Consider the following 26,173-nt stretch of genomic DNA (forward strand, 5'->3'; position numbering starts at 1 on the left):
CAACTCTATCAGATCTGCTTGCTGGTCTGACAGTTAGGAGCTGGTGTTTCAGCTATGGGGAGGGGCATGACAAAGTAAGCAGACACAGAAGCCTTCCTACCTGCAGTACCCAGCATTTTCAGAGAATGAGTACTAGAAGCCCAGGGAGGGGTCACCATGAAGAGTGCAGACTTGTCTAACGGACAGCTGCTCCCCACCTCGGATGATTGTGGTGATGCCCCAAGCCAGGGTGCAAGCTCCTGCTTCTTCAGGCCACCACTGGACCTTGTGACTTTGTATGCAGGCCCTTGGGCTTCCTCCTGTAGTCAGTGCCATCCTCTGAGCTGAGGAAGACCAACCCTGAGCTCTCAGATTTTAAAGTCAGCCTTACATCAGCCTCACCACAACATAAACACAGTCTCCAGAAAGTGCTGAAGTCAGGCTTTGCCATCAGCAACCTCACAGCCCAGAACCACCATTCCCTTTGATTTCTCCCTGTCAACAGAGGATCCCCTCTTCCTCTTTGTTAGTATTCCTCTTTGGGGGGATTTAACACCCTTGTTTCCCAGGGAACTTTCAAGTCAACTATAACTCCCTTGGTTGTCTTTTTTAAAACTGTGGTAAAATACTCATAAAATAAAATGTACCATTTTAAAGTGTACAAGTCAGTGGCATTAAGTGCAACCATCAGCTCTCATCTAGTTTCAGCATATTTTCATCTCACCCCAAAAGGAAGTGCCACACCCACTGGGCAGTCACTTCCCATCCTCCCCTCCCCAGCCTTGCCAACCACGAGTCTGTTTTAGTTTCAAGTCTCTATGGATTTGCCTATTCTGGATATTTCATAGTAGTGGAATCACACACTTCTGTGGCCTTTCATGCCTGGACTCTTTCACTGCTACCGTGTTTTAAAGTTTACCCATATTGCAGTATGTATTAGTGCTTCACTGCTGAATAATGTTCCACTGTACAATTATACTTCGTTATTTTTATCCATTCTCCTCTTTATGGAGATTTGAGTTCATGCCACCTTTAGGCTATTAGAGCATCCGTTAACATGCATGTACAAGTTTTAGTTTAAATACTCATTTTCTTACTTGGTTCTCAATTACCTACTCAGGGAACAAAAACACCCGTTTCCCTCTCATTCTGGATGCATAAGGTTCTGCCATTTACAGCATTCCACTTCAGTGGAATTTTCCCTCTGTTTGGTCAGAGACTCTTCTGTCTTTTCCTTGACTTCCTTTATTCCACACCAAGGATGCTATTTATCCACAGAGACTATACAAGCCTTGTTGGATCTCTGGAAAAGGCTTCTGTGAGCTCTGCACAAAGCAGGAACCCATTCAACTGGGCTCATCCTTGTCATTATTATCATGATAAGAGAATCAATTTAAATGCCAGTTGTTGTGCCAACCAGAAAATACCACAGAGTGAAGTATAATGTTTAACACACAAACAAGTTCACTGGAAAACAAAGGTTCCCCTACCAGTGGCTTTCTATTTTGACTTTTTAAAATTATGTGTGGAATCCAGTCTACTCAACTAAAATATTCTTATGCACACAAGGTATGATACCCATTATTATGTACTTGACTGGGGAACACAAAAACTCCTATATATGGATATCAATTTTTGAAAAAAATGCCCATGAAACAATAATTTTTTTCAGTACTAAGGATCGAACCCAATGCCTTGCACTGAACTACATCCCCAGCCCTTTTTTATTTTGAGACTGTGTCTCACTAAGTTTCCCAGGATGGGTTTGAACTTGCAATCTTCTTGCCTCCAGCTTTTAAAATGCTGGGATTTCAGACAGGCACCTCCATGTCTGCTCCATCAAATTCATGATTCTGATGAAAAGAAATACAGGATACCATATTGGTTGAAAATGCCAACTCCAATCCAATGTTCTAGTAACTAAATCTCTGCTTTGCAAATTACAAACTGAGGAATCTGGAGAAGTTATTTAAACTGTGAGCCTCAATTTCCTCTTCTTCAAAGTGGAGATAATAAAAATATTTACTTCACTGGTTTCATGTGAAAACAAGCTGAGAAGATCAATCTAAAGTGCTAAAAAAAAGTTTCTGACCAATAGTAGGCTCTCAATGTGTTAACAGTTCCTTAAATCAATTAATAAAGTCATGAGGGCAATCTGGATACAGCTCTGAGGCTGAAATGTACAACTGTTGTTCATGGAGCCAAGTGAGTGAAGAGCCGATGATTCATAAAATCGAAAGCAAGGCTCTTTTCTCAAGGGTTTACAAAGCATGAACTCATAAATGATCTTATCATTTTACAACTTCAGGCATTAGCCAGCTGGCTGAGCCGTTTGGGGGCTGTGTGGGATGGCTGCAGGCAAGGAAGAGGAGAGAGGTGGTTACTGGGACTCTGAAATTAACCTTCACAGATCTCTACTTTTGAATTCTCTTAACGTAGTTGTTTTCCTTGCCTCTTGGCAAAACAGACAAAAACATAGCAACAGCAACCCTCTTTGGTGATTCCTTTGAGTTTTTCTAATTGCTCTGAAGGAAAGTCCTCAATACATTATGGTTGCTGACAAGATGCTGGAGAAGTAGTGTAATGGAGAGCACCTTTGATAACACTCACAGGCCTCAACCCGCAGCTTGCATGAGCTCCTGGGAGAAGGTTCTTAGGACATCTTGGCCATGGCCTGAAATACCGATGACTATACTAGAGGATTTTATTCTCAAGAAAAGCCAGTTTCAACAAGCAAGAAATAAATGTCTGCAACATCTCTTTGAATTATCTAATTAAAAACTGCATTTCTAGTTGTGAATTCAATTTTCTTTTTATAAGGAAGCTTTGGGATTTCTTCTCAGATCTAAAGTTGGGTTCTTATTCTGGCAGTTGTTAGGATTTCTGGTTGTCTCAAGAAACTATTTTTAAAACATGTAGCTATTATCTAGTCTTTGGTACTATGAAGGTATTACTGCAGAGTGACTGTGTGTCTCTTAGAGTTGCCAGGGGCTTTCAGAGAGGTTTAGAAGTGTGTTTTAGAGTGACACCTTTCAAATAGTGAGTGTGAGGACATTGGTGAGTGGTAAATTCAATCAGGTATGTATGAATGGCATTAAAAATATAACTAAATATAAGATAACAGTTGATCTATTACCATTAAGTATGGATCTTGTTTAGCCATGATTTTTTTTTCAAAGTCTATTTTATCCAATATTAACAATGCTGGATCACATTTCATTTGGTTAGCATTTACTCTATATATCTTTCCGCAGCTCTTTACTTTCAACTATTCTGTGTTATTTTGCATTGTGTATACCTTTAACATAGAGGAGGATTTCTTTTGTCAACCATTCTAAAAATCAGAAAAATTAATGTATATTTATTATTAGTAATATATTTATATCTCTTTTTTTAAATTTATCATGCTTTGGATATTTCTTCCTGTTTTATAATACATTTTTTTAGATATTCCATTTGTTTCCTGCCATCGATTTGTTGTCTCACATTCTACTTTTTAGTATGTTGCTATAAAGTAATAAACAAATTCAAATAAAAAACCAAGCATGGTGGCACACACAGCTCTTGGGAGGCTGAGGCAAGAGGACTGCTGTGTGTTCAAGGCCAGCCTAACCTACATAGCAAGTTCGGGGCCAGCCTGAACCATACCATGAGGCCCTGTCTCAAATACAAAACCACAACAGCAAAGAAATGATCTGTCCAGTTCCATCCCAAATAATACAAACTCTTTAGAATGCTTCACCTCTACTCTTCTGACTTCTCAACGTTCACATTACCATATTACCATTACCATGTGTAGAATTTTAGTTTTATTTACCTCCAATTGGTAATGCCTGTTTAAATCTATCATCTTGCTCATTCACCAGTTTCTTCCTCCCACTCCTTCCTCATGGGTGCAATTTCCTTCTAATTCAAGTATGTCATTTAGGAGATCTTTCCCTGAGATACACCTCGGAAGTGTTTTTATTTATAGCTCTTGGTTGTCAATAATCATTTAGTGGGTATATAATTGTCATCTGAATGTTCCTTCCCTTCAGGACTAGAAGATATTCCATGTCACTTTCTTCTGGCACCTACTGCTGTTGATTAGAACTCTATACTCGGTCTCTTGTTTTCCTTTATAGGTAATTTTTCTTGTGAGGCAGTTTTAAAGTTTTTCCTTGCATTGTTTTTGGCATTTCATTATTCCATAGTTCTACCATGAAGCACTTCATGTGGCTTTTTTTTCCATTAGAGATTGAATCCACAGTTTCCAGAGTGAACAACATCACTAGCCCTTTTATTTTTTATTTTGAGACAAGGAACTTGCTAAATTGGTAAGTTGCCTATGCTGGGTTTGAATCTGAGATCCTCCCCTACCTCAGCCTTACAGAGTGCTGGGATTATAAGTTTTCACCACTATGCCTGACTTGTGGAACTTTGTCTGTATCTTGCTAGTTCAAGACCCATGTTTCTTCAATTCTGGGATATTTTCATGCAGTATTTCTGGACATATGACTTCTCCATCATTCATTCCACTGCCCTTCTCTAGAATTCAACTCATGTTGAGCCTTCTCATTCTATCCTTGTCTCTTTATAACTTCTTTTCTGCATGCTGTCTCTCACTGTGTGTCTGTCTCCCCCCTCCCTGCCTTCCCTTCCCGCTCCTGATTCTTCTCCCTGTCTCCCATATCTACCTCCCAGTTTATCAACTGCTCCTCCAGCAGTATCTGCTAGTTAGCTGATATCTGAAATATGGTCTGTGGACCAACAGCCTCTGTTGTCACTGGGAAGCGTATTAGAAATGAAAATCCTAGGGCTCCACCCAGACCTATTAAATCAGCATTTAATACAGAATGGACCCAGGAATCTGTTTTACAGACTCTTCAGGTTACTGACATTCACTGATGTTTGAGCAGCTCTGCTTTAGCCCGTTCACTCAAGTGTTTTCATTTCTGCAGGTTGCATTTATCTTTTTCAAATTTGAATTTTCCTCTTTTTTCATACTATTAATTTTTCAGAAAGGTTTATACATTTTTTTCTTGTAAATCTCTATACTCACCTCAAACATAATTATTTCATAGGCTCAAATTGCTACTTATAGAGGCCAGAATTTTCTACTTGGTTATATTTGCTGACCTGACTCTTCTTTCTTGTTAGTTTATTATGTTTTTAATTCTAAGCTCAGAACTATAGAAGATCTTAGTCCCCAACTCTAAGTTTGCATGGGCCTGAGGTCATATCTTTTATCCAGGGGTCAGTAAATTTTCATTGGGGAAGAATCAAATGTTAAATATTTTTGGTTTTGTGAGCCAGAGAATGTCTATCATACCAATGCAGTTCTACCACTATAACACAAAACCATCCATAGAAAAATAGGCATGGCTGTTTTCCAATAAAAGAGTACTTAAAAAAAACAGGCAACGGTGGAATTTGGTTCTCCAGCTATAGTTTACCAACCTCTGCTCTCTATCTTTGGGTGGGTATGACAGCCCTTGCTTCCCTTACTGCCTCTGCATTCTATTTGTATTACATAAATAATATTCTTTTATGACTACTTCCAAATTTGCTTGATGATGTTGAGGTTATTTGGGACATACTCCAGGGCCCTTTCCCGGTAGATCCTGATTCAGTCTGTTTGAGGTGGAATGTTCAACAACAAGCCTTTTCAGGCGTCAGGTGAGCCTGGAAAGTTCCAGAAAGTTTGAGGACCCTCTGCTCATGAAAGACAATGGGTGGAAACAGCATTACGATCCCTACTGCTAACATCTGTCCAGCTTCAGTTCAGTTCTTAGGTGAAGTTCATGTTAATTATTGAAAATGCTTAGAATCTGAGCCAAGAAGGACTGCGGGGGCTATAACCGTGTGGTCAGGAAGGCACGATCTATGTGACTCATAACAGCAGCTATTTTTCAGGGAGGCAGTCTTTGTACTGCCAGATCTGAAAAGGCCTTCTCCCAGGAAGCCACACCTATTTTGTACTAAAGTTCTTTTAATTGTAACGCACTGTGACAGAACATACTTAAGAAAAATGGAATTTCCCCCCAACAGCTCAGTGATGACTGTTCAGATAAAGTATATCTGGCTCTTGGACTTGCTTGGCTAAATAATCACAAGATGGATAAGTTGCAAAAGCATTTGAGATATTAGATGAATTTTCCAATGACTTACAGGGTTAAATTATAAAAAGTACGCTATGCCAAAAATCATATAGTTGCACAATGCTTTCCTACCAGAGCTGATATTTACAGAGTATTTTCACTACATAATAGTGCTAGTAACATTCTATAAATGTTTTTGTTTTGTTTTTTAGTGCTGGGTAGCAAACTGAGGGTTTTATGCATACTAAGCAAAGTGCTCAATGCTCTATCCCTTACTTTTCTTTCTTTTCTTTGGTTTGGTTTGGTTTTTTGGTTTTTTGAGATACGACTTTTTAGTTCAGGCTGACTCTGAGTTCACTTTGTAGCTCTGGGTGGCCTCACATTCATGGCAAGTTTGTTTAACATGCAGACCTGCCTCAGCCTCCCGACCACTGGGATTATAGGTATGCACCACCATGCCTACCTGTGTTGCCTAGTCTTCAGGAAGAAACTGAGTCACAGAGAGGTGAAATAACTTTCTTAAACTCATACATCTGTAACACAGGACTTGAACTTGAGTACTTTCATTCTGATGTAGTAGTTTTCAACCCTGGCTACATCCTAGAATCACTTGGAAGAGCTTTAAAAAAAATTACTGATGCCTGAGCCTCACCACTATGACCACTGATGGGCTTCAGGGTTGTCATAGAGGCCCAGGTACTTCTGATGTACAGTGAAAGTTAGTAGTCAATGTTTCATACTAGAGTGTGGACTTGTAACTTCTCTGCCAGAATTCTCGAAGTGTGGTACCCAGAGTATCAAGTAGCATCCCCTCAGAGTTTAGCACGAAGACCTGCTGACTCAGATGTTCTTGAGTAGGGCCCTGCAGTCTGTGTGATAACAGGCTCCCTAGACACTTCAGATACGGGTTAAATACTGAAAACTATGCCCCTTGGCAAATCGCATCTCCTTGGATCCTGACCCCTCCAAAAACACTGCCACTCTTATTCTGTGGGCGAGTCTGTCTCCTGCATTTGAATCTAGGCAAGCCTTGTGACTTGCTTTGACTAATGGGAGGTAATAAGAGTGCTATTGGGCATGGTTCAGGATCCAGGCCTTGAGAAGGCTGTGAGGTTAAAGAAACTGGTTTGATTCTTTGGAGGATGAAAAACCACATGGAAAAGAACCAAAGTGTCCCGGCTGATAGCCAGTGCTACTGGCAAGCACTTAAGCAAGGCCACTTGGCTCTTCCGCTGGCATGGTCACCAGCTAAACTCAACCATGTGTGAGTCCAGGTGAGACCAGCACAAGAGCCACTCAACCCAACAACAGAATCATGAAAAATAATCAGTTGCTATGGATTCAAGTCATTAAGTATGAGGGTGGTTTGTTATTCTGATTGCAGCTGTGAAATTTACCCATAAACTTTGCCTTAAAGGGAGTTATTTAGCCCTTTTAAAAAATGTTGCAAGGAACACTGGCTCCAGGTAGAGTCCTAGGGGTCTGGCTTCATGAGCAGTCCCACAGGTTCTGCATGTGGAAGTTGCCCCATACTTATGCTCTGTGGCCACCACCTAGAGATTCTTAATAACTCTGAACAAGGGGCCCAGCATTCTCATTTTATACGAAGCTCTTCAAGTTAGCAGGCCAGTCCTGCTCACTCGTGGTTTTCTCATTTATTCCTCAAAACAAGCCTAGGAATTAAAATCCATTATCAGTCACTTTTTATAGATAACGAAAATGAGGCTCTGAGATGTTCAGTGCTAATACAAAGTCACATGGCAAAGGAGTAGGATGGCACTCAGGTATCAAAAGCCTTGAGCCCCGGGACCAACCCCATGCAAACTATGGATATATCTAGAATTTGGTTATCAGTTTTGTCACATATGAAGTATAATTGAAAATCAAAGTGAATGTTTAAATCTTTTAAAAATTATTATAGTAAAAGACACATTGCCATGAATCCCCCTAAAATATTTTCCCTTGTTTCGAACAGTCTTACCCCATTGTCCTTGCCACTGAAAGTCCTCTTTCACCTTTTGATTGCATTGTTGTGGTTACCTTGATGTCCTGAATCAATTCAAAATGTTTATCTTTCATAATCATTTTGGCTTTGAGGAAGACCCATGTGCCAGATCTGAGAATAAAGTGGATGAGGACAGAGTTCATACCGTGGTCTTCTTACACTTCTGCCTTTCCATTGGATGGTACTCAGTGTGCTATTTACCATATTTTTGATGACACCTCATAAAGATTTTCACAAAAGAGGACTTCCAGAACTGCTCCAGACAGTGAGAAAAACATAAATGTGTTTGAAGCAATGGGGAGCATTCTGACGGGGGTTAATGGCAATGTGTCTATTACCATAGTCTTTTTTTTAATTTAAATATTTACCATATATTTTGATCATTCTTAGTATTTCAGGTACACTATGACTGAGAAAATACAAAAGTAGTTTTTGCTAACAACCTAGTTGAAAAGAACTTTCCAAACATATCACGGATAAGACATTTGCAGCTCTATCCTAAAGTATATTTAAACAATTACAGGAGCAGGCACAGGAAGGGACAGGGAAGGTCCTGGCCTGGGAAGCTAGACTCAAACTAGCCCAAAGCCTCTATTTATAGAGCTGTGGCCTCCTTCAGGCTGCTGGATGGCCCTAAAATTGTCCTGAGAACTTGACCTTGGCAATGACCACGGAAACCAGGTACCTTTATTCTGGGGCTATTGCTGGAGTCATGCTGGGCACGGATGAAAGTTTTTATGGAGAGCTCAAGGACATCCTGAAAAGGCAAGATTTTCTTAGATAGGGTACCTAAGAGAGCATTTAAGGAACACCATCAGGAAATAATCAAGAATATGATTTTAGAGAAAAAAATGTGCGAATCAACTTGAGTTGTTTAACCTAACAGTTATAAGGTCTCAGTAATGTGCCAAGCGCTGTGCTAAGCACGACAGGCACCATTTCATTTATACCCTCAAGTATAACCCTGGAGGGAAAGCATTATTATTATCATCCTTGTTTTACTGGAAAAGAAACAGAGGCTTAGGCAAGTTAGGTAATTTACTGGAGGTTACAGGGTTGTCAAGCCAGGATTCAAATCTGCACCCTGGATCCCCTTTAACTAGGCTGATGCTTACAACCCCAACTTCTCAAATTTTAGCAAGGCAAGACTATTCTAGGGAACTTTTTAAGAGCTGATTTTGATTCAGGAAGTCTAGGGTGGGGACTGAGATTTGGCATTTCCAACTAGTGATGAGATGATGAGGGTATCACTGATCTACGGATCACAACTGAGTAGCCAGGTTATAGATACACAATGGTTTTCCTGATTTTACTTTTATCCTCAAGTTTTTCCTCCTCAACCCTTCTAGGCTGAGTTATTGTACTTGTTTCCATTGCTACATAACACATAACCCCTCAGACTTGGCAGCTTAAAATAATAGCCACACAGTGTCTGAGGAGTCCAGGAGTCGCTTAGCTCCTTGGTTCCAGTCCAGGATCTCCCATAAGTGTGCAGTTAGGGCCTGAAGTCATCTGAAGCCTCCATTGAGCCAGAAGACCCACTTTCAAGATGGTACACTCATATGGCTGTTGGATGGAGGCCTCATTTTTTTTATTATGTAGGTAAGTATCTCCATAAGGCTGCTCAAGACATGGCAGCTGGCTTCCCTCAGAGCAAATGATGAGAGAGAGGTGAGTATTGTGGCTTTTATAACCTAATCATAGAAGTGGCACACCATTATTTCTGCTGTATTGTATTGGTCAAACATATCCTTGGTGATAAAAAATGAGAAGGGATTCTGCAAAAGTATGACTACTAGGAAGTAGGGATTATTGGAAAGTTGTGGATTCTGGCTACTATAGTTTTCTGTAGAAAAGTCAGTCAGGTCATGTGACCGCTCTGCTTAAAACCCTCATCATTTCTCATCACAGTTGGAATAAGTTTCCCCTTCACACTACAAGAGCTGGTTCCTGACCATTTCTTCACCTTTCTCCCATTTACCCTGGCTCACTTTCATCATCCATACTGACCCTCTTGCTGGTCTTCTGTGTCACTCACTCCTGCAGACCTTTGCTCATGCTTTGTCTTTCTGCCTAGAATGAACTGCTTTCAGGTCTCTCGTCAATACTTTCTCAGAGAAGCCTTCCATTACCATCTCACCATGTAAATAAGAGCTTCTGTAATCCTCTAGTCCTTTTTTAGTCTCAAGTGTAAATACTTACAATTCCTTGGCATTGATGGTGGTTTTGGTCCTGTAACTTGCTTTGGCCAGTAGACTGTTTGTGGGAGAGTCACCCACCAATCCCCAGCCTAGTGCTTGAGACGTATTTGTGTTATGTGTGTTTTTGTTCATTGTGACCTCTGCCATGCAAAGAACATACTGAACTCAGAAGAATGATAGCCCTACAAATGAAACCAAGTAGAACCCAACAGCCTGGAACCATATATAGCAAACCCAGGTTAGATTAGTTGAAATCTGACTGATCTGCAGACATGTGAGATTAAAAAAAAATCAAATTGTAGGTTATGGGGTGATTTATTTAGTGATATTATCATGACCATAGCTAACTAGTGCACTTTTGAGAGGTGATAGGGCTGGGGATCAAATCTAGGGACTGGAGTTTGCTAACCATGTGCCTTACCATTGACTGTACCCTAACATTCCCTGATTGATACACTTCTTAGCATTGTATTATGTTTATTTAGTGTATCTGCTTGTAGTCTGTTGCATGAATGTATGCAGGGATTTTGTCTTACTCCCTAAAGCATGCCCAGTATCTAGAACGGGGCCAGCCTGCCTGCCACATCACAGATGCTGAATAGGAATTAGTGCATGAATATTAGTGAATGAACTCATCTAACTGTACAGCCTGCTGGCTTAACCATTCTACTATACACTGCCTCCAAAATTAGCTGGGAAAAAAATGCAAAGTAATTATCTTCCATATATTTCAAAATTTAAAAAATTGTCTTAAATGAGAGTCCTAGGCAGCATATTCTTGAACAGGAAAAGTGTGACTCACATCAAGCTGTTTGCTGTTGTCTGTGGGCCAGATACCATCTGTCCTCACCTGAGCTGTATCAGAAGTCAGCCAGAGACTACAACCAAACCCTTCCTGAGAACGGAAGTGCTGCTTTAGAAGACACTGGCTCACCTGAATGGGCAGCTGTCCCCAGAGAGAGGAGGACCAGAAAGAGGGCTAAAGTGGCCTCCCACACACAAAGGGAGGAAATGCTCCCCATCCCCTTCCTGGAACAGCTGCACCAGAGGATGCGTTCTATGGAAGGAAGGAAGAGGAAGCTGCAACGAAGACAGCAATAACAGAGAAGCCAAACACTCAAGAGAAAGCAGAAGGAAAGAAGAACTGGGACCTCAAATTACCAATTGTTGGGCCTTTATGAGGAAGCAGAAAGGAAGACCAACTTGTAAAGATTCCTGCAGTCCTGCAGTCTGAGGATACCTTTGGGTTGGAGGATTTTGAATGAGAAATGTTTGGCAGCCTGGGCAGTGTGCTTCTTTCAACACACAGATGTTCAGAATAGGTCTGCGTGTGTTGATGTGGGAGGATTCCCTCAACTTGAAACAAAAGGCTCTCTAGTATGGGCAGATATTCACAAAAAATACATCTTACATTTATATGTAGCAATGAAGTAATAAATATACATAACTGTCCATATACACAAAGGAAAAACATGAAGAACATCCACACATAACTCTTTTTTTTCTTTTTTCTTTTTTTGTACAAGGAATCAATCAGATCTCACACTCACAAGACAGGCACTGTGCCACTGAGCTACATCCCCAGCCCAACTCTTAATGGTGATTCCATCTGAGAAGGCAGGGGTAGGCCAGGAATGGAGATGCACATGCAGCTACCTTTTTATTTACAATGAGTAGCTGTTCTTTCCCCCTCAGAAAAGGTTTTTCATACACAGCTGGCTATTTTTTTGTTCCTAATGAATGGAGTTGCCAATCCTTGCGTGAGGAAATCAAATGTGGTTGCAAAGTGGCACCTCTTTGCATATGATGCCAGTGATGAGACCCCGCCCGCACTCACTCTGACTCAGGAATTGGCTGGTAGCAGCTCACTAATGATGTCACTGGTGCCAGGTCTCTGCTTGCCGTCTTCTTCTAGTGACATCAGTGTTCACTTTCAGCAAATGCACTGGCTTAGACTATCCTGTTGAAGAACGTAGTCTGCAGCTGTGCCCCCTAATGCCAGCATCACCATGGCCTCCAAAAGAATGAATTTGGAGGGGCTGGGGATTTAGCTCAGCGGCATACGCACCTGCCTTGCAAGCAGGCGGTCATGAGTTTGATCCCTGGTACCGATAAAAAAAAAAAAGAATGGATTTGGCCTGCCTCTGTGCTCTACCTCTCTACCATTTCTGTTTCCCACATCAAGGAATTCTCCAACAGTACACGTAAAATCGATGGAGGAAACACAGCTCTTCCCATTTGGTCTTTTACACTGCTTCCACCTGTCTTTCTAAGAAACAGAACCTCCAGTGTTTTTAAATAGGAGGGACAGTGATTTGTGTTAGATCGTCCCATTGGTAGGAAGCAAGGTCAACCCCAAATGAGTGGATCTCAACCTTTGCATATTAGAGTCACCTGTTGGCTTTTATAACACACCCATCATCTGTACTTACACAGCTAGTTGAACCTAACCTCAGGACCTAAATATCAAAAAGTAGAAACTTTCCATGGGTGACTTTGTTACATAGAAAACTGTACCACCACTGCAATCCATGGGTAAAAATAAACCAATCTTACTAAAAATTGCCATGTGTTATGCACTGGCAGGGTTCAAAACTGATGTGGTTAAGAACTACTGTGGTTGCACATCTCTAATTCCAACACTTGGGAGGCTATGGCAGAAGGATTGCAAGATCAAGTCTAGCCTGGACTACTAGTGAGGCCTTGTCTCAAAAATGCAAACAAACAAATAAAAATAAATTTAAAAACCAAAATACGAACTCTCCTGTTTCTTCTTTTGTTTGGGTTCTACAGAGAAATTCGGCTTATCAATAAAAAGAGAGGTACACTGCCTAGACACCCACACAGAAGGGAGAACTTCAAATGCATCTATGATCTTAACATCTGCATTTAGATGATGTCCTGGAAAAGGCAAAGCTATTGTGACATATGATCTGACATACCATTATACACTCCTAAAATAGCTAGAAATAAAAGGACAAGCCAAGTGTAGTGGAAAGAACCTATAATCCCAATGACTTGGGTGGTTGAAACAGTGGCTGAAACTAAGGACTTTAAGGCCAGCCTGGATAACACAGCAAGACATTATCACTTAGAAAAAAAAAATCATACTAAGTGTTGTTGAGGACATGGAGCAGCTGGAACTCTTATACTTTGCTGCTAAGACTGCAAAAGACTTTATAAAAGAGAGATGAGATTCTGAGCAGAATCAGAATTGGACTTGAACGGTGGCTCTATTACTTGGCTCTGGGGAGGGTGACAGGTAACATTGGGCTTGCAAGCTATGGTGTGTTCACCTACATATGCAGTAATTAATACATACTGGGCTACTTACCAGGACCGGCATAAGGCAGAAAGGACATGGTGCCTGAAAGATGTTTCGTGCAGTGCCTGGAATACAACAAATGACCCAAAATGCTAGATTCCCTATTCTTAATATTTTTATTCTTGTTATAGCTATCTCTGGGGTCCTTGCAGTATGGAAGAGTGTGCTTCTCTATAGCACCCTGCTTTGTCTTTGGCAAGGCCTCCATATACCTTTGCCATGGAAATGTGAAGAACGGAGCCATGAGCCCATTGAAGGTACAGGACCCCGAGTGGTGGCAGAAGAGGTGGCAGCAACCATTATGTACATCCCACCCCCAATGTGAGGATAAAATGTTTGCATCTTCAGTCTAACAAGAGGACATCTATGTTATTGAGAAATTCAGGGGTTCATCCCTCTCGTTCAGTGCAACTTGTACAGGTAGCCTCAGCTCTTTGACAGCTTATGAGCACTTCCCATATGCTACAAAATGTTTGAGACTAGTTTCAAATACAGCATGTGAGTTTCAAATATATGTCTGAGGCAGGCTAAAATAAAGACTTTTTTGGATTTGAATTTTCTGGTGGGAAGGCAATGTGGTAACGAAAATGTATTGAAATTATACTTATGAATCAATAAACAACTGAGAGGAGTCCATGGAGAGGAAAAATCCTTCCATGTGGAATTCCCACTAGCAAACCCCGGGCAGAGATTGTTCAAGTCACAAAGGGTCTCACCAGCCCTCAGAGGCCCTTGAGAGGTAGCTGTGCACCACAAAGGGGAACTGGCGGTAACTCGATGCAATGGCTTGTTTTTAGCATTCCTTTTGCACAATACCATGTCTGACTTTTGCAGGCAGAGTCTGCCCACCTGCCAGCAAATCTCAGCAGTTGAAGGAAATTCCATCTTTCCTGTCTGATACCCAGATGACCCTTGAGCTGATGCTCTTGTGTCAAGCCTGTGTGCGCGTGAGGGTAGCGGAGGTCACGATTTCCAACAGCAGACTTAGTTTCCTCACATTACAAGGCTTGGTGAAGAGCTGGTTCCCCAAGGCCAATGATGAAATGAATACACATCTCTCCAGTGTGATCTCTGGGGGATTAGCCAGCACAGCTGCTGAGGTCAAGGGTCTTGGTACATAAGCAATTCTCCATAAAAGCTCACATTTAAATGCCTGCATAAACCACAGAGGAAAGTTTATAAAACAGTACAGTCCAGTTTGCTCTTCTTCATTTTTGGACGCCCTTACTAGAAAGATCATGTAAGGAACTCAGTCATTCATTTAAAAAATTTTAAGCATGTACTCAGATACTATTCTAGGACTGAAGATGCAAAGTCAAACAACTCTGCTGTCTTGAAAAAACAAGGGAACACATAATATAATGTCAGGTGGGTGACAAAATAGGAAGAACTAAAGCAAAATAAGAAGAGAACAGAAGAGATGATGGTGTTGCTTTAGAGAAAGTCACCAGGAGTGACACCGGAAAAGAAGCCCAAAGAAGTGAGGGAGGGCACCAGGACGAATCAATTGCAGATGCAAAGAACAAACAGCAGGTGAAAGGCCCTGAGTCAGGAGCGTGTTTGGTGTCACCAAGGTACTGCAAAGAGGCCACCTGTTGAATCTTTAAACAGATGCCATATTAAGGAAAACAGAAGCAACAGCAATAATAATTATAGCTAATATTATATGTGCCTGGCACACAACAAACCATCAGATTCAATTTTGATAGGTAGAAAGTATTACTATTCTCATCTCTCATTCTCAGGCACCCCAAGGGTGTCAATAACCTGATCTGCCGGGATTCAAATAGGCCTATCTGTCAAGAGAAAGCCACATTACTTATGAGAACCACAAGGCACGTTTTACATAGACAGAATACAGGCCTTTCCAGGCAGCTATGACACCAAGAACAAGCCAATTAAAGCTACTGACGGGACTCTGAGTAAGCCTCCCCAACATGTCATGTCCAGGAGCCCGGCCGGCTGTCTAGCACGGAGAAAATGTCTCCTCGGTGCAGAATTTCTGCTTTCAGGGTGGAATTTCTTTTTTCTGCATAAAACTATGAGAGGAACTAGACCTTTTCTGTGTATTCTATGCAGAATCTTCCACCACTCAATTTCTACCTAACAGTATAGGTCATGGCTTCTCTAAATAAACAGGAGTGGGTTTCTAGGAAAAAATAAAGTCAAATAAAATTCACTTAAACTTCCAACAGTTTTATTTGGGGTCTCTGGAATACTCTGCCTTTTAGGGTGTGAGCTGATCTACTGCATGATCTCTGATGGGAAGAGCAAGCTGATCTCCAACTACTTAAGGTCTGTAATCTCTTTTCTCCTCCTCCCCACCCCTCCTGCCCACTTGCTATCACTCTTTCTGTCCAGTGCTAGGGACTGAACCCAGAGCCTTCACACTGAACTTTGTTTTTTAAAACAAAATTGAGGTAAAGTCTTGCTAAGTCAATAAATTGCCCATACCAGGCTCAAACTTGTGATTCTCCTGCTTTAGCCTCCCAGAGTGTTGAGATTACAGGCATGTGCCACTGCACCCAGTGTGCTATTTCTTATTTCTTCTCAGTAAAGATCATTAAGATTCTTAATAAGAGGCAAAATAATCACACTTCTTCACAATCTAAAACATTCTTTGAGCAGAAGTACATCTTTAAGACAAAAGTGTCACTTTGTTACCTAAGCTGGCCTTAAATTCCTGGGTTCAAAAGGTCCTCCTGCCTCAGCCTTCTGAATAACTGGGACTATAGGCACATATGTTTTGTTATGACTTGTGTCCAGATATCCTCTCAAGCCTCATGCAGTCACAGATGGGGCTTTTTTAGAGATGGCTGGATCTATAGTATGTGATGCTGGGACTAACGGTGTGTCGTTACTAAACAGTTAGGCTACTGCTTGGTTTGGCACATTTCTGGGTGTGAGTGCTGCCTTCCCTAAGAGCAGATAGCCTGGAATACAATATAAAGAGACAGAAGTAATGCTGTTGCCAGCTGTTACTTGGACCCTTCAGCCTTCTGCTTTCTTCCTGCCATGAACTATTTCTCCTCTGTGATGCCCCTCTGCCATGCCACCTTTCCTGGAGCCAGGTGACTATGAACTAAAACCTCAACAAACTGTAAAATGAAATAAACCTTTCCTTCTTTAACTTCAAATGTCAGGTATTTTGTCTCAGCAATGAGAAAAGTAACTAACATATATACATACATAGCCAAACCAAATATGAGACAAACTATTAGGGGGACGATAAAACATAAAACAAGAGAATTTTGCAATTTCAAAATGAACTGAGTACCTTAACAATATAACAATGAATGTTTCAATTTTTTTGATATTTAGACATATGGACACACAGATACACAAACACAAAGTCCTAAATTTAATAAAGTGTGGAGAGCCAGGCATGGCGGTGCACACCTGTATTCCCAGCACTCAGGAGGCTGTGGTAGGAGGATTGCTGTGAGTCTGAAGCCATCCCAGTCTATATAGTGAGTTCAACACCAGTGAGATCATGCCTCAGAAAACAAAAACAGAGTGGAAAAATTACCATGGTTGAATGCAGGTTTCTAGGCCTATAAATAATTTTTATTCCTTTGTAAAAATAATATATATTCTTCATAATATACTTGAAAAACAGAAAAAAGAATTAAAACATTATTCCTTATCCCACCACTAAACAATATCAAAAGCATTTTATATATTTCTTTCTATTCTATTTTCTACATGATTTTTTCTTTTTATATAATAACAGATAATCTGCATATAAGACAGTCTATTATTTTTTATAGCATAGTTGAGAAATTTTTTTCAATTTTCTTATTTTAAAGAGATTAAAACAAAACAGAACAGAATAAAGTATATCAGAACAAAACAACACAATCAACATAGGATTTCAAAACAAGACAATAGGAAATCAACAACGGCTACCATAATGTCTCTTGTTTTCTCTGAAATAGTTTTCCATATCTTCCAAGACAAAAACAATATAAAACCACTCAAAACAAAGAATGAAAGCATTACAGGGCTTCAAACAAGACAATAGGAAAAATCACATTGGCTACCATAATATCTCTTGTTCTCTTCAAAATAGCTGTCAGAATGGGTAATTTCTTTCTTGTTATCATGCCCTATTATTTTTCATTTTTAAAATAATATTCCTATTATTTTCCATTTTTAAATAAAATATATTTCATGTTTAAGTTAATATTTTTTCAATTACTATATTATTGGATATTGTTCACACGTTCTACATAATCTAAAAGATCGCACACTGCTTCAGGAAGGAAACTCTCCTATTCTGAATTAAGATGGTAGTGCTTCTTGAGTGCATCCCACAAACACATATCACCATCTTATCCAGCCTCCAACAATGAGCAAAGGTCTATATACCTAAATGCTAGGGGCTGCCAGAGCCACCAGAAATGGAAATATAGAAATGGAAACAAATAGCCACTCAACGACCAAAACGTATGATTCTAAATAGTGTTTCCCAAGAGTTGTGCAGTGTACAACCCATACAACTGAACACTATGGCCCTCCCATCTCACCTCCTTGCACAGGGTTCTCTCATGATCCCAACATGCTTCATGCTCTTCCTCTCTCCACTGTGTCATCGAAACTATCGTTATGGAACACATACTAACATGTGAACAGACAGAGAATAATTTCACAACAAAAGGTTAAAAATAAAAGATGCTATTTCTTTAAGCCATTCATTTCACCGCCAGCAATTATTTTTGCTGAAAAAATAAGACATACTGCAGACATAAGAACAGGATACTTTTCTTAAAGCTGTTTATAAAGCCAAGAAAATGAGAATATCCACTTGCTTACAGTTAAGTAAGTTATGGTTCAGTGTGTTCATAGGAAGATGTACGTGTATATCATAAAACCATTAACCCTTGAGGTAGGTATGTGTGTCCTGATGAAGAAACATTCCCAATATGTCATTAAGGGAAGAGAGCAGTTTAATCACCATGATTGATTTTGTAAAAAATAAAATTTCCTATATGCATAGGACAAACTCCAGAAGGATGAGAATCAATAGCTGATTTGTATCATTTATTTTTCTGTAATTTATGTGTATTACTTGAATAATTAAAAAAAATATATGTTTTAGAAAAACATGCTCCTGTGATCGGCTTTCCCCCTCCAGCCAAGCCAGGCTCTACCCATAGGCCACGGTGTCTCTGCAGATAAACAGGGATGCTTATTCTGCAATGACAGACACAGATCCTCCTGCCGGTGCGGAGGATAAAACCCAGGCCTTGGCACTGGCTACATCTCCACCTTGTTAGTTTTTGTTGTTTTTGAGATAGCATTTCACTAAGTTCCCCAGGCTTAAACTTAAACTTGTGATCCTCCTGCCTCAGTCTCCTAGAGTGCTGGAATTACAGTACACAGATCCAGACTTTTTTTTTTTTTTTTTGGACCAAAACTCTCCTCTGTGTTCAAATAATGAGTCCAGATTATTTTTTTTAACTGAGGATTACATTGTCAGGACTCTAGATTGTAAGTAGAAATGTAGCCTGAAGAGGATTCATTGGTTTGCCAGGCACAGGTGCTCGACAATGTCCTTGGGGCCATCTCGGTCCTGTGGGCCTCTGCGTTACTTCTCCTCCAGCAGGCTCCTCAAAGGGGCAAGTGGTCCCCAAAAGCCTGGTGTCTAAGTGACTCCAGTGCAGAGAGAGCTGCTCTTTCTCAGCCACTTCATTGCGGGTCTCACGAGATCTGAATGGCCTGATTCAGGTCCCCTGGTGTCATGGACTGTGCCCTCCAGGGTCCAGCCAGAATGAGGCCTGTGCCACTCACACTTTGCACTCCCACAGCTTTACAACTAGCTCTGTATCTCCTTTAGGGGCCCCCATCCACCCCAGTTCACATAGACAACAGTATAAGTAAGATTCTCATTGTTCCCAGTAAGTAGAGATCAAAATTCCATTATTGTCTTTTGCTATTTTATTTTAAATTTGGTGATTTTACAAGATCACAAAAGAGCTGTGGCACTAACCTCCCACTGTATCACTCATCAAATAATGGGTAATGGTTGATGGCTTTGTGACTCTTGCTTGTCACAACGTTGGCAGGAGAGCTGACAGCTGGGGGAAAGTGAGGAGGGCTGAGGCTCCCCACCAGGTGTCTGGGCTGAGTTAGAAGAAAAATAAAACCAATGAAGAGAAGGCATTAAACTTCATAAGCTTGTTTAGACAGAATAAACATTCACTGGATTTATCTGGTCTCAGCCCCCTAAACAGTTAAGGAAATTTGAATTATTACCGCCCATTAAGGACCTCATTTGAACTTCACAAGAGCAGGATTCTGTCAGTTAGCTTTTCCGGGTGGCATCTGCAATCTCATAAACAGAAGAATGTCCATCAGGCAAGTGGGGTGCGACTGCTCACCAGTCACTTACTTCAGGAAGGAGCGCTTCCTAAAGTGGGCCAAATTAGAGGGCCAAATTTCACTCACAGGATTCAAATGAATTAAAAACAAGAAATCATGCAGCTTTGCATCTTGAAGCAGCCTGGCTTTGCAGCCCATAGTCTAATGCTTTGAAAGCAGAAAGACAGGAATGTCTGCTCCCACAGTGAAAGAGGGAAAAGCTGTACCAGAAATACTGTTCCTTTTAAAACTTTGTTCTTTTTGAAACTGCCTACCTCTGAAACTGCTTCATGGCCCTGTAATTACTTTCCTGGCCCCTGTATCTGTGAGAGTGCAACCAAACATGCAGAACGCCTGATTATACAAGCTCCATGATCGTTAATCTGATCTTGTAACTGATGATCATTAATCTAGGCTTATAACTCATGATCTCACTGTGCTAGCTAGTCCAAAAACTGCCAGGCTGTTCTGTCTTGCCTTTTACCTCCTGGTTTTGCATCATATAAAAGTACTAGCTTACAAGCACTCACTGCTTGGTTTTGTTGAGGGGAATGAATACAGCCAGGACTGGCAGTATAAAATAAAAAGCTGTTGTTCATTGCCTCCAAATTCTGGATGTCATTTCGGTGCTTGCTGTAGCAGCAGAAGTGCTTAGTGTCTCATAAGAAATACCAGGGAACTTCCCCTAAACAGTTTATGAGAATCAATTATATTATGCGTGATGAAATGAACAGCTACTTTGAAGAAAAAGACATTATGGTATCCATTTCTGATTCTGTATCATCATGCTGTGAAATCCAGTAATGCTATTATTCTTTGTTCAGAGTGGTTTTAGTCAGTTTTATTTTGTTCAATTTCAACATACATGAAGATATGGACAGCTAATTTGAACAAGAAAAAGAGACATTATGGCAGCCATTGTTGATTTTCCTATTGTCTGGTTTTGAAGGCCTATAATGCCTTCATCACTCTGTTGTGATCAGTTTTATACTATTTTTTTTTGTATGAATTCATTGTGTGTGAAGATATGGACAACTATTTAGAAGAAAACAAAAGACATTACAGCAGCTATGGTAGATATCCTATTATCTTGCCTTGAAATCTGTGTCACATTATTTTCTTCTAATCTGCTTTGCTCTGTTTTGTTATATTTAGTTTTACCCTCTTTAAAATTAAAAAAAAAGAAAGAAATACCAGGGACTTGCTTATGAGGCTAATTATAAAGTCACAGCTCCCAAGGACACTTTACTGCAAATAGCTGTTCATATCACGTGACTCTTCTGCTACTGTGGTTGGTTAAAATGTACTTGTTAATAGGCTGTCTAGTTAGTTTTATGTTAGGTAAGTAAAGATGTTGGACTTCTGGATTTTAAGGTTTCACAGAAAGCAGATTAATCAGTCTTTAAAAGTAAGCTCTGGCACCTGCTAAAACCTTGAGGACACAATGCTAAGTGAAATAAGCCAATCACAAAAGGACAAATACACTATGATTTCACTTATATGAGGTCAAATTCATGGAGACATGGAGCTGAACAGTGGTTTCCTGAGGCTAGGCGTGAGGAGCCGGTGATGGGGAGTTACTGATTAATGGGGCAGAGTAGAAAGATGAAAAGTCTTGGAGATGGGACTGTGGTGACGGTAATACCACACTGCACTGGAATTAAACTTAGGGAGCACTGACATATGTCTGGCCTTTTATTTTCCACTTTGAGACAAGAATGAAAACATTATACTTTCCCCATTAAGCAGTCTTGTCATTTTTGTTGAAAAATCAGTTGGCGACAGATACAAGAGTTTATTTCTGGATTCTTAATTCTATCCCATTGATCTGTATGTTTGTCCTTATGCCTGTACTACACAGTCTTGACGAATGTAGCTTTGTAGTTAAGTTTTGAAATAGGGAATCCAGTTTTACTGTAGCTTTCCAAGATTATTTTCACTACTTTGCATTTTCTTCTGAATTTTAGGATCAGTTTAAGATGCCTGTTTTAGAAATCCAGCTGGGATTTTGATAGAATCTGTGTTGAATCTATAGATCAATTTGGGGAGCACGGCCATCTTTATGGCCTCAAGTCTTCTACTCAATGAACATGGAATGTCTTTCCATTCTACAAACTCTTCTTAAATTCCTTTCAGTGATGTTTTACAGTCTTCAGAGTACAATTTGCACTTTTATTAAATTTAGCCCTAAGTACTTTATTCTTTGCTTTAAAACCAAGCAAAATAAAACAGAATAAAATGAATCAAAACAAATTTCTGGTAAGCAGCTACAGTGTGGCAGACTGCAGCCCTTCCAGGGGGAGAACCACAAGCGGCTCCTGAGATCCACGTCATGTTGGAACTTAGGACCTGGGAAACCAAGCAAGCAGCTCCCCTCCCTGGGAAGCAGCAGTGGTGTGGCAGACGATGGCCCCTCCAGGGGGAGAACCAGCAGTGTCTTCTGAGATCCACACCACGTTGGAACTTAGGATGTTGGAAACCAAGCAACCAGCCTGCCGCCCTGCTAAGCAGTAGTGAACCTACTGGTGCACAGCCTAGAGTCAAACATCCCGCTTCTCCTACCCACCTTCTCCTGTCCTCCAGTTAGCAAATGGGAACCAGAAATCTGATCATCTCTTGGGAGGTTGATTATAGTAAATAAGGGGGATTCCTTCTACCATCTCTTTGAAGGCAAATATTTTTATTAGTTTTGCTCTATCCTGATTAATGGTACTGCTCTATTCAATATTCTGTTTTGATAAGTTCTATAATGTTCTGTATTTCATTTTATTTTGATATACGTGATTGAAAGAACAACTATTGTAAAGATAATGAAATATACTGTGATACCTATTACTGTTATCCTGGTAACCTGCTGTTAAGTTCTGTACCAATTTTACTACATGGTCTCAGTTGGCTTTACTCTGTCTTGTTCTGTTGTATTTTACCACTTAAAAAAAAAATCAGTGTAAGTGACACAGGACTTCAAAACAACAATAAATCAAGAGTGGTTACCATAATGCCTCTTGTTGTCTTTAAATAGCTGCAGATAACTTCAGACACAGTAATCAAACAGAACAGAATAGAACAGAACCAATAAAAACAAAACAATGAATGCAATAAAGGACTTCAAAAAAAATAATAACAAATCCAAAATGGCTACCTTAATATATCTTGTTATTTTTTAAATAGCTACCCATGCCATCAGATATAATAAAATCAAACAAGATAAAACAGACTAAAACCCAACCCAACAAAAGAATGAAAATGATACAAGACTTCAAAACAAGATAATAGGGAATTAACAATGGCTACCATCTTCAGAAGGGGATCCCCCATAGGTGCTACATTGCATATTGCTATCCTCTAAATAGATGATCAGACGACCGGCCTTAGATTTTCAGTCAGTGAAACACTAAACACTACAAGCATTAAATTGTATTTTACCTTAATAGCTATCATGGTAGCCTGTGTTTCTCTAGATCAGCCAGTCACATATGGCGGTGTGTGTGTGTGTGTGTGTGTGTGTGTGTGTGTGTGGCTCTTCTTGTTTACCAACCCACCAGTCAGAAGGGGTTGACATCTAGCTCTTCCCCTCAGTGGCTCACGCATGTCACCAATCCACAGGGAAGGCTTGCTTTTTGGTGACTTCTTATTCTCTTCCCATGCAGTCTGCAAATGGAACTGACTCATGGGAAAAGGCTAACATCTGGCTGTCCCCCAGTGGTCTGCACATGATGCCAATTCACAGGGAGGGCTTATTCTTTTTGATTCTATTGCAAATGAAACTATCTTTTAATTTCATATTCAGATTGCTCATTGCTAAGTGTGTAGAAATACAATTTTTTTGTATATTGATCTTGTATCCTGTAATCTTTCTTGAACTTGTTTATAAGTTCTAGTTGACTTTTTTTAAAAGTGAAATCCTTGAGATGCCAAGTATGACATCATGTCACCTAGAAAGAGTTTTACTTCTTTCTTTCCAATCACATATCTTTTCTCTTTTATCTCTTATATCAAGTTTCACTGACTAGAACCGCCTACACAAGGTAAAGTTAAGTGGCGAGAGAGGACATCTTTCTCTTGCTCCTAATCTTCCAGGGAAACTATCTCATCTTTCACCATTCAATATAGTGGCTGTGGTTTTAATACTCTTTATCAAGTAGAAAAGGCCCATTCCACTCCCACTTTGAGGAATATTTTTACCATGAAAAGCATATTGGATTTTATCAAATACTTTTACCTGTATCACTGAGTTTAATTTTTAATTAAATAAAATAATACAATATTTTCTTTATAAAAACACATGTATATAAGGCCAGAGTCTCCCTAGTTCTTTCTCAGCTATCCCAAAGTACCAATGTTGCTACACTGCTGTTTCCTTTCAAATATTTTCCTGTAGATATGTGTGGATGCACATGCTAAAATATATAATACGGTGTATCAAAAACAGCATAATATACATGAGCTGCTTCCTCCCCTCCCCCTCCTCGGGATGCCTCTGGCCCTAGTTTACATGCTAGTGCCCACATTTCCTTTAAGGTTGAGGTCAGATCCTGCTTTTCTATAGTCCCATTCAGGGTCTTCTCATCTATTAACTATCTTTTCCTTCTAGTTATCTTAGGATCCTTCTTCTTTCCTCGGTTCCCCCTCAGTTATGATTTTTAGCACGGGAAAGGTTTGGATTTGAAGAGCTGCAACTTCCATACAGTAAACACTGATCCCTTAAACATATTCTGTGCTTTGAGAAACATTTCTAGCTACTGTATGATGGTCTTAGTTATTTTCTGCATTGTTGAGACAAAACACTCAACATCCAAAGTTAAAATAAGAAGTATTTATGCTAGCTCACAGTTTTTAGAGGTTTCAGTCCACAGTCAGATGGCTCCGAGGTGGGATAGCAGAGGGGCACCAGCTCACAGAGTGGCAGGGCAGGCAGAAGGCACCACGCAGCAAGCAGCCAGCCAGCCTTCTCTCTCCCCCTTTATATTCCATCCAGGCTACAAGCCTACTGATAGTGTCACCCATACCCAGGGTAGGCTTCCATTATCACAACTAGAACTATGATAAGCCAGCTTGGTTATCATATACTTTTTTTAAAAGACTTTTTAATTTTAATAAGAAAGAACAATAAAAATGATGGAGAATTTCAAAACAAGGTAATAGGAAATTAACTGGTTAATATATTATGTATTGGTATCTTCAAAGTAGTTACTCAGATTACAAGACATAAGCATGCAAAGCTGATCAAACTATGCAAGTACAAACTGTTCTTTCCAATGAATTAATAGAATTAGTACAATTATCTTAGCTATTATATTGTTTTCCCTTCCCTTCTTTTCTCCTTTCCTCCTTCCCAGTTGTTCTTTCCTTTTGAGCAATTTCTTTCCCTTTCACTATATCTGTTATGCATCATACACTCTTAATTCCAGTATCACACACCTTTGATCATGCCACCTGCCCAAAGTTTCATCTAGGAGTGCCTGAAGCTTTGAGGGGACATTCAGACACAAGCCGTAACAGTGATGATGGCCTATAGTCTAGTTCCATGTTGAGCTATTATCACATCTTTTTAAGTGACAGTGTTTGTTGGTATGATGAGCTGAATTCATCTGTTTTACAGACTGTTTTTTACACTGGGCTTATGGGAAATAATGAGAATGGGCCCCAAAACCCTTGTATGTAGAAAGATGGGGCAGGAGGATCTTATATTTAAGAGAGAACAGTTACCCTCATTCTGTAGCATATCAGTTACATGTTGAGCTTCTGGGACTGTCCCAGTAATGTGAAAATGATTGTAATTTACTTTTAATGATAATTAATAATAATTCAAGATAAATTTATAATTCAAGAAATTCTTTTTTTTTTTTTTTTGTCTTTTTCCTTTTTATCAGTACCAGGGATCGAACTCACGACTGCCCGCTTACAAGGCAGGCGCTTATACCACTGAGCTGAATCCCCAGCCCCAATTCAAGAAATTCTAAACCAGTCTTTAACATATAAGTTACAAAGAAGCCTGTTTTCGAGGTCTGGATGTGAGCTGTTATATCCTTTATCCCAAACCTACTGGAAGGGCCTTCTATGTCATAGACATTCACTATCAAGCCACAGGCCACACCTGTACATGACCCTTACCAGGTAGCCTCTCCAGAAGGACTGTATGATAATCGCTGCTTCCTCTTCTGTCAGTAGGAGGGAGAGTGGGATTGGTGGTCGTGGGCTGAAAAGCAATAAAATGGTA

At 40.1% G+C, this 26,173-nt stretch overlaps 1 protein-coding gene across 8 annotated transcripts in view; it reads right to left on the bottom strand.

The window, feature by feature from the left end:
- The window catches only part of Iqck (IQ motif containing K), a 149,058-nt gene that overhangs the window by 53,984 nt on the left and 68,901 nt on the right, over positions 1-26,173 (bottom strand). For 2 of the 8 annotated variants that reach the window (XM_063226594.1, XM_063226591.1), the window contains 2 exons: positions 26,068-26,152; positions 19,583-19,716 (listed from right to left, as the gene is read on the bottom strand). The exons of 4 other annotated variants lie outside the window; for them this stretch is intronic. In XM_063226594.1, coding sequence (XP_063082664.1) covers positions 19,601-19,716; positions 26,068-26,152 — 201 coding nt within the window. In that variant the 3' untranslated portion in view covers positions 19,583-19,600. The remainder of the gene's footprint in view (positions 1-19,582; positions 19,717-26,067; positions 26,153-26,173) is intronic. 2 more of the 8 variants (XM_063226590.1, XM_003478176.5) reach the window with 1 other exon arrangement.

Source organism: Cavia porcellus, unplaced genomic scaffold (genome assembly GCF_034190915.1).
Source record: "Cavia porcellus strain 051 isolate PalLab524CR breed Dunkin Hartley unplaced genomic scaffold, mCavPor4.1 scaffold_16, whole genome shotgun sequence".
Taxonomy (NCBI): Eukaryota; Metazoa; Chordata; class Mammalia; order Rodentia; family Caviidae; genus Cavia; species Cavia porcellus.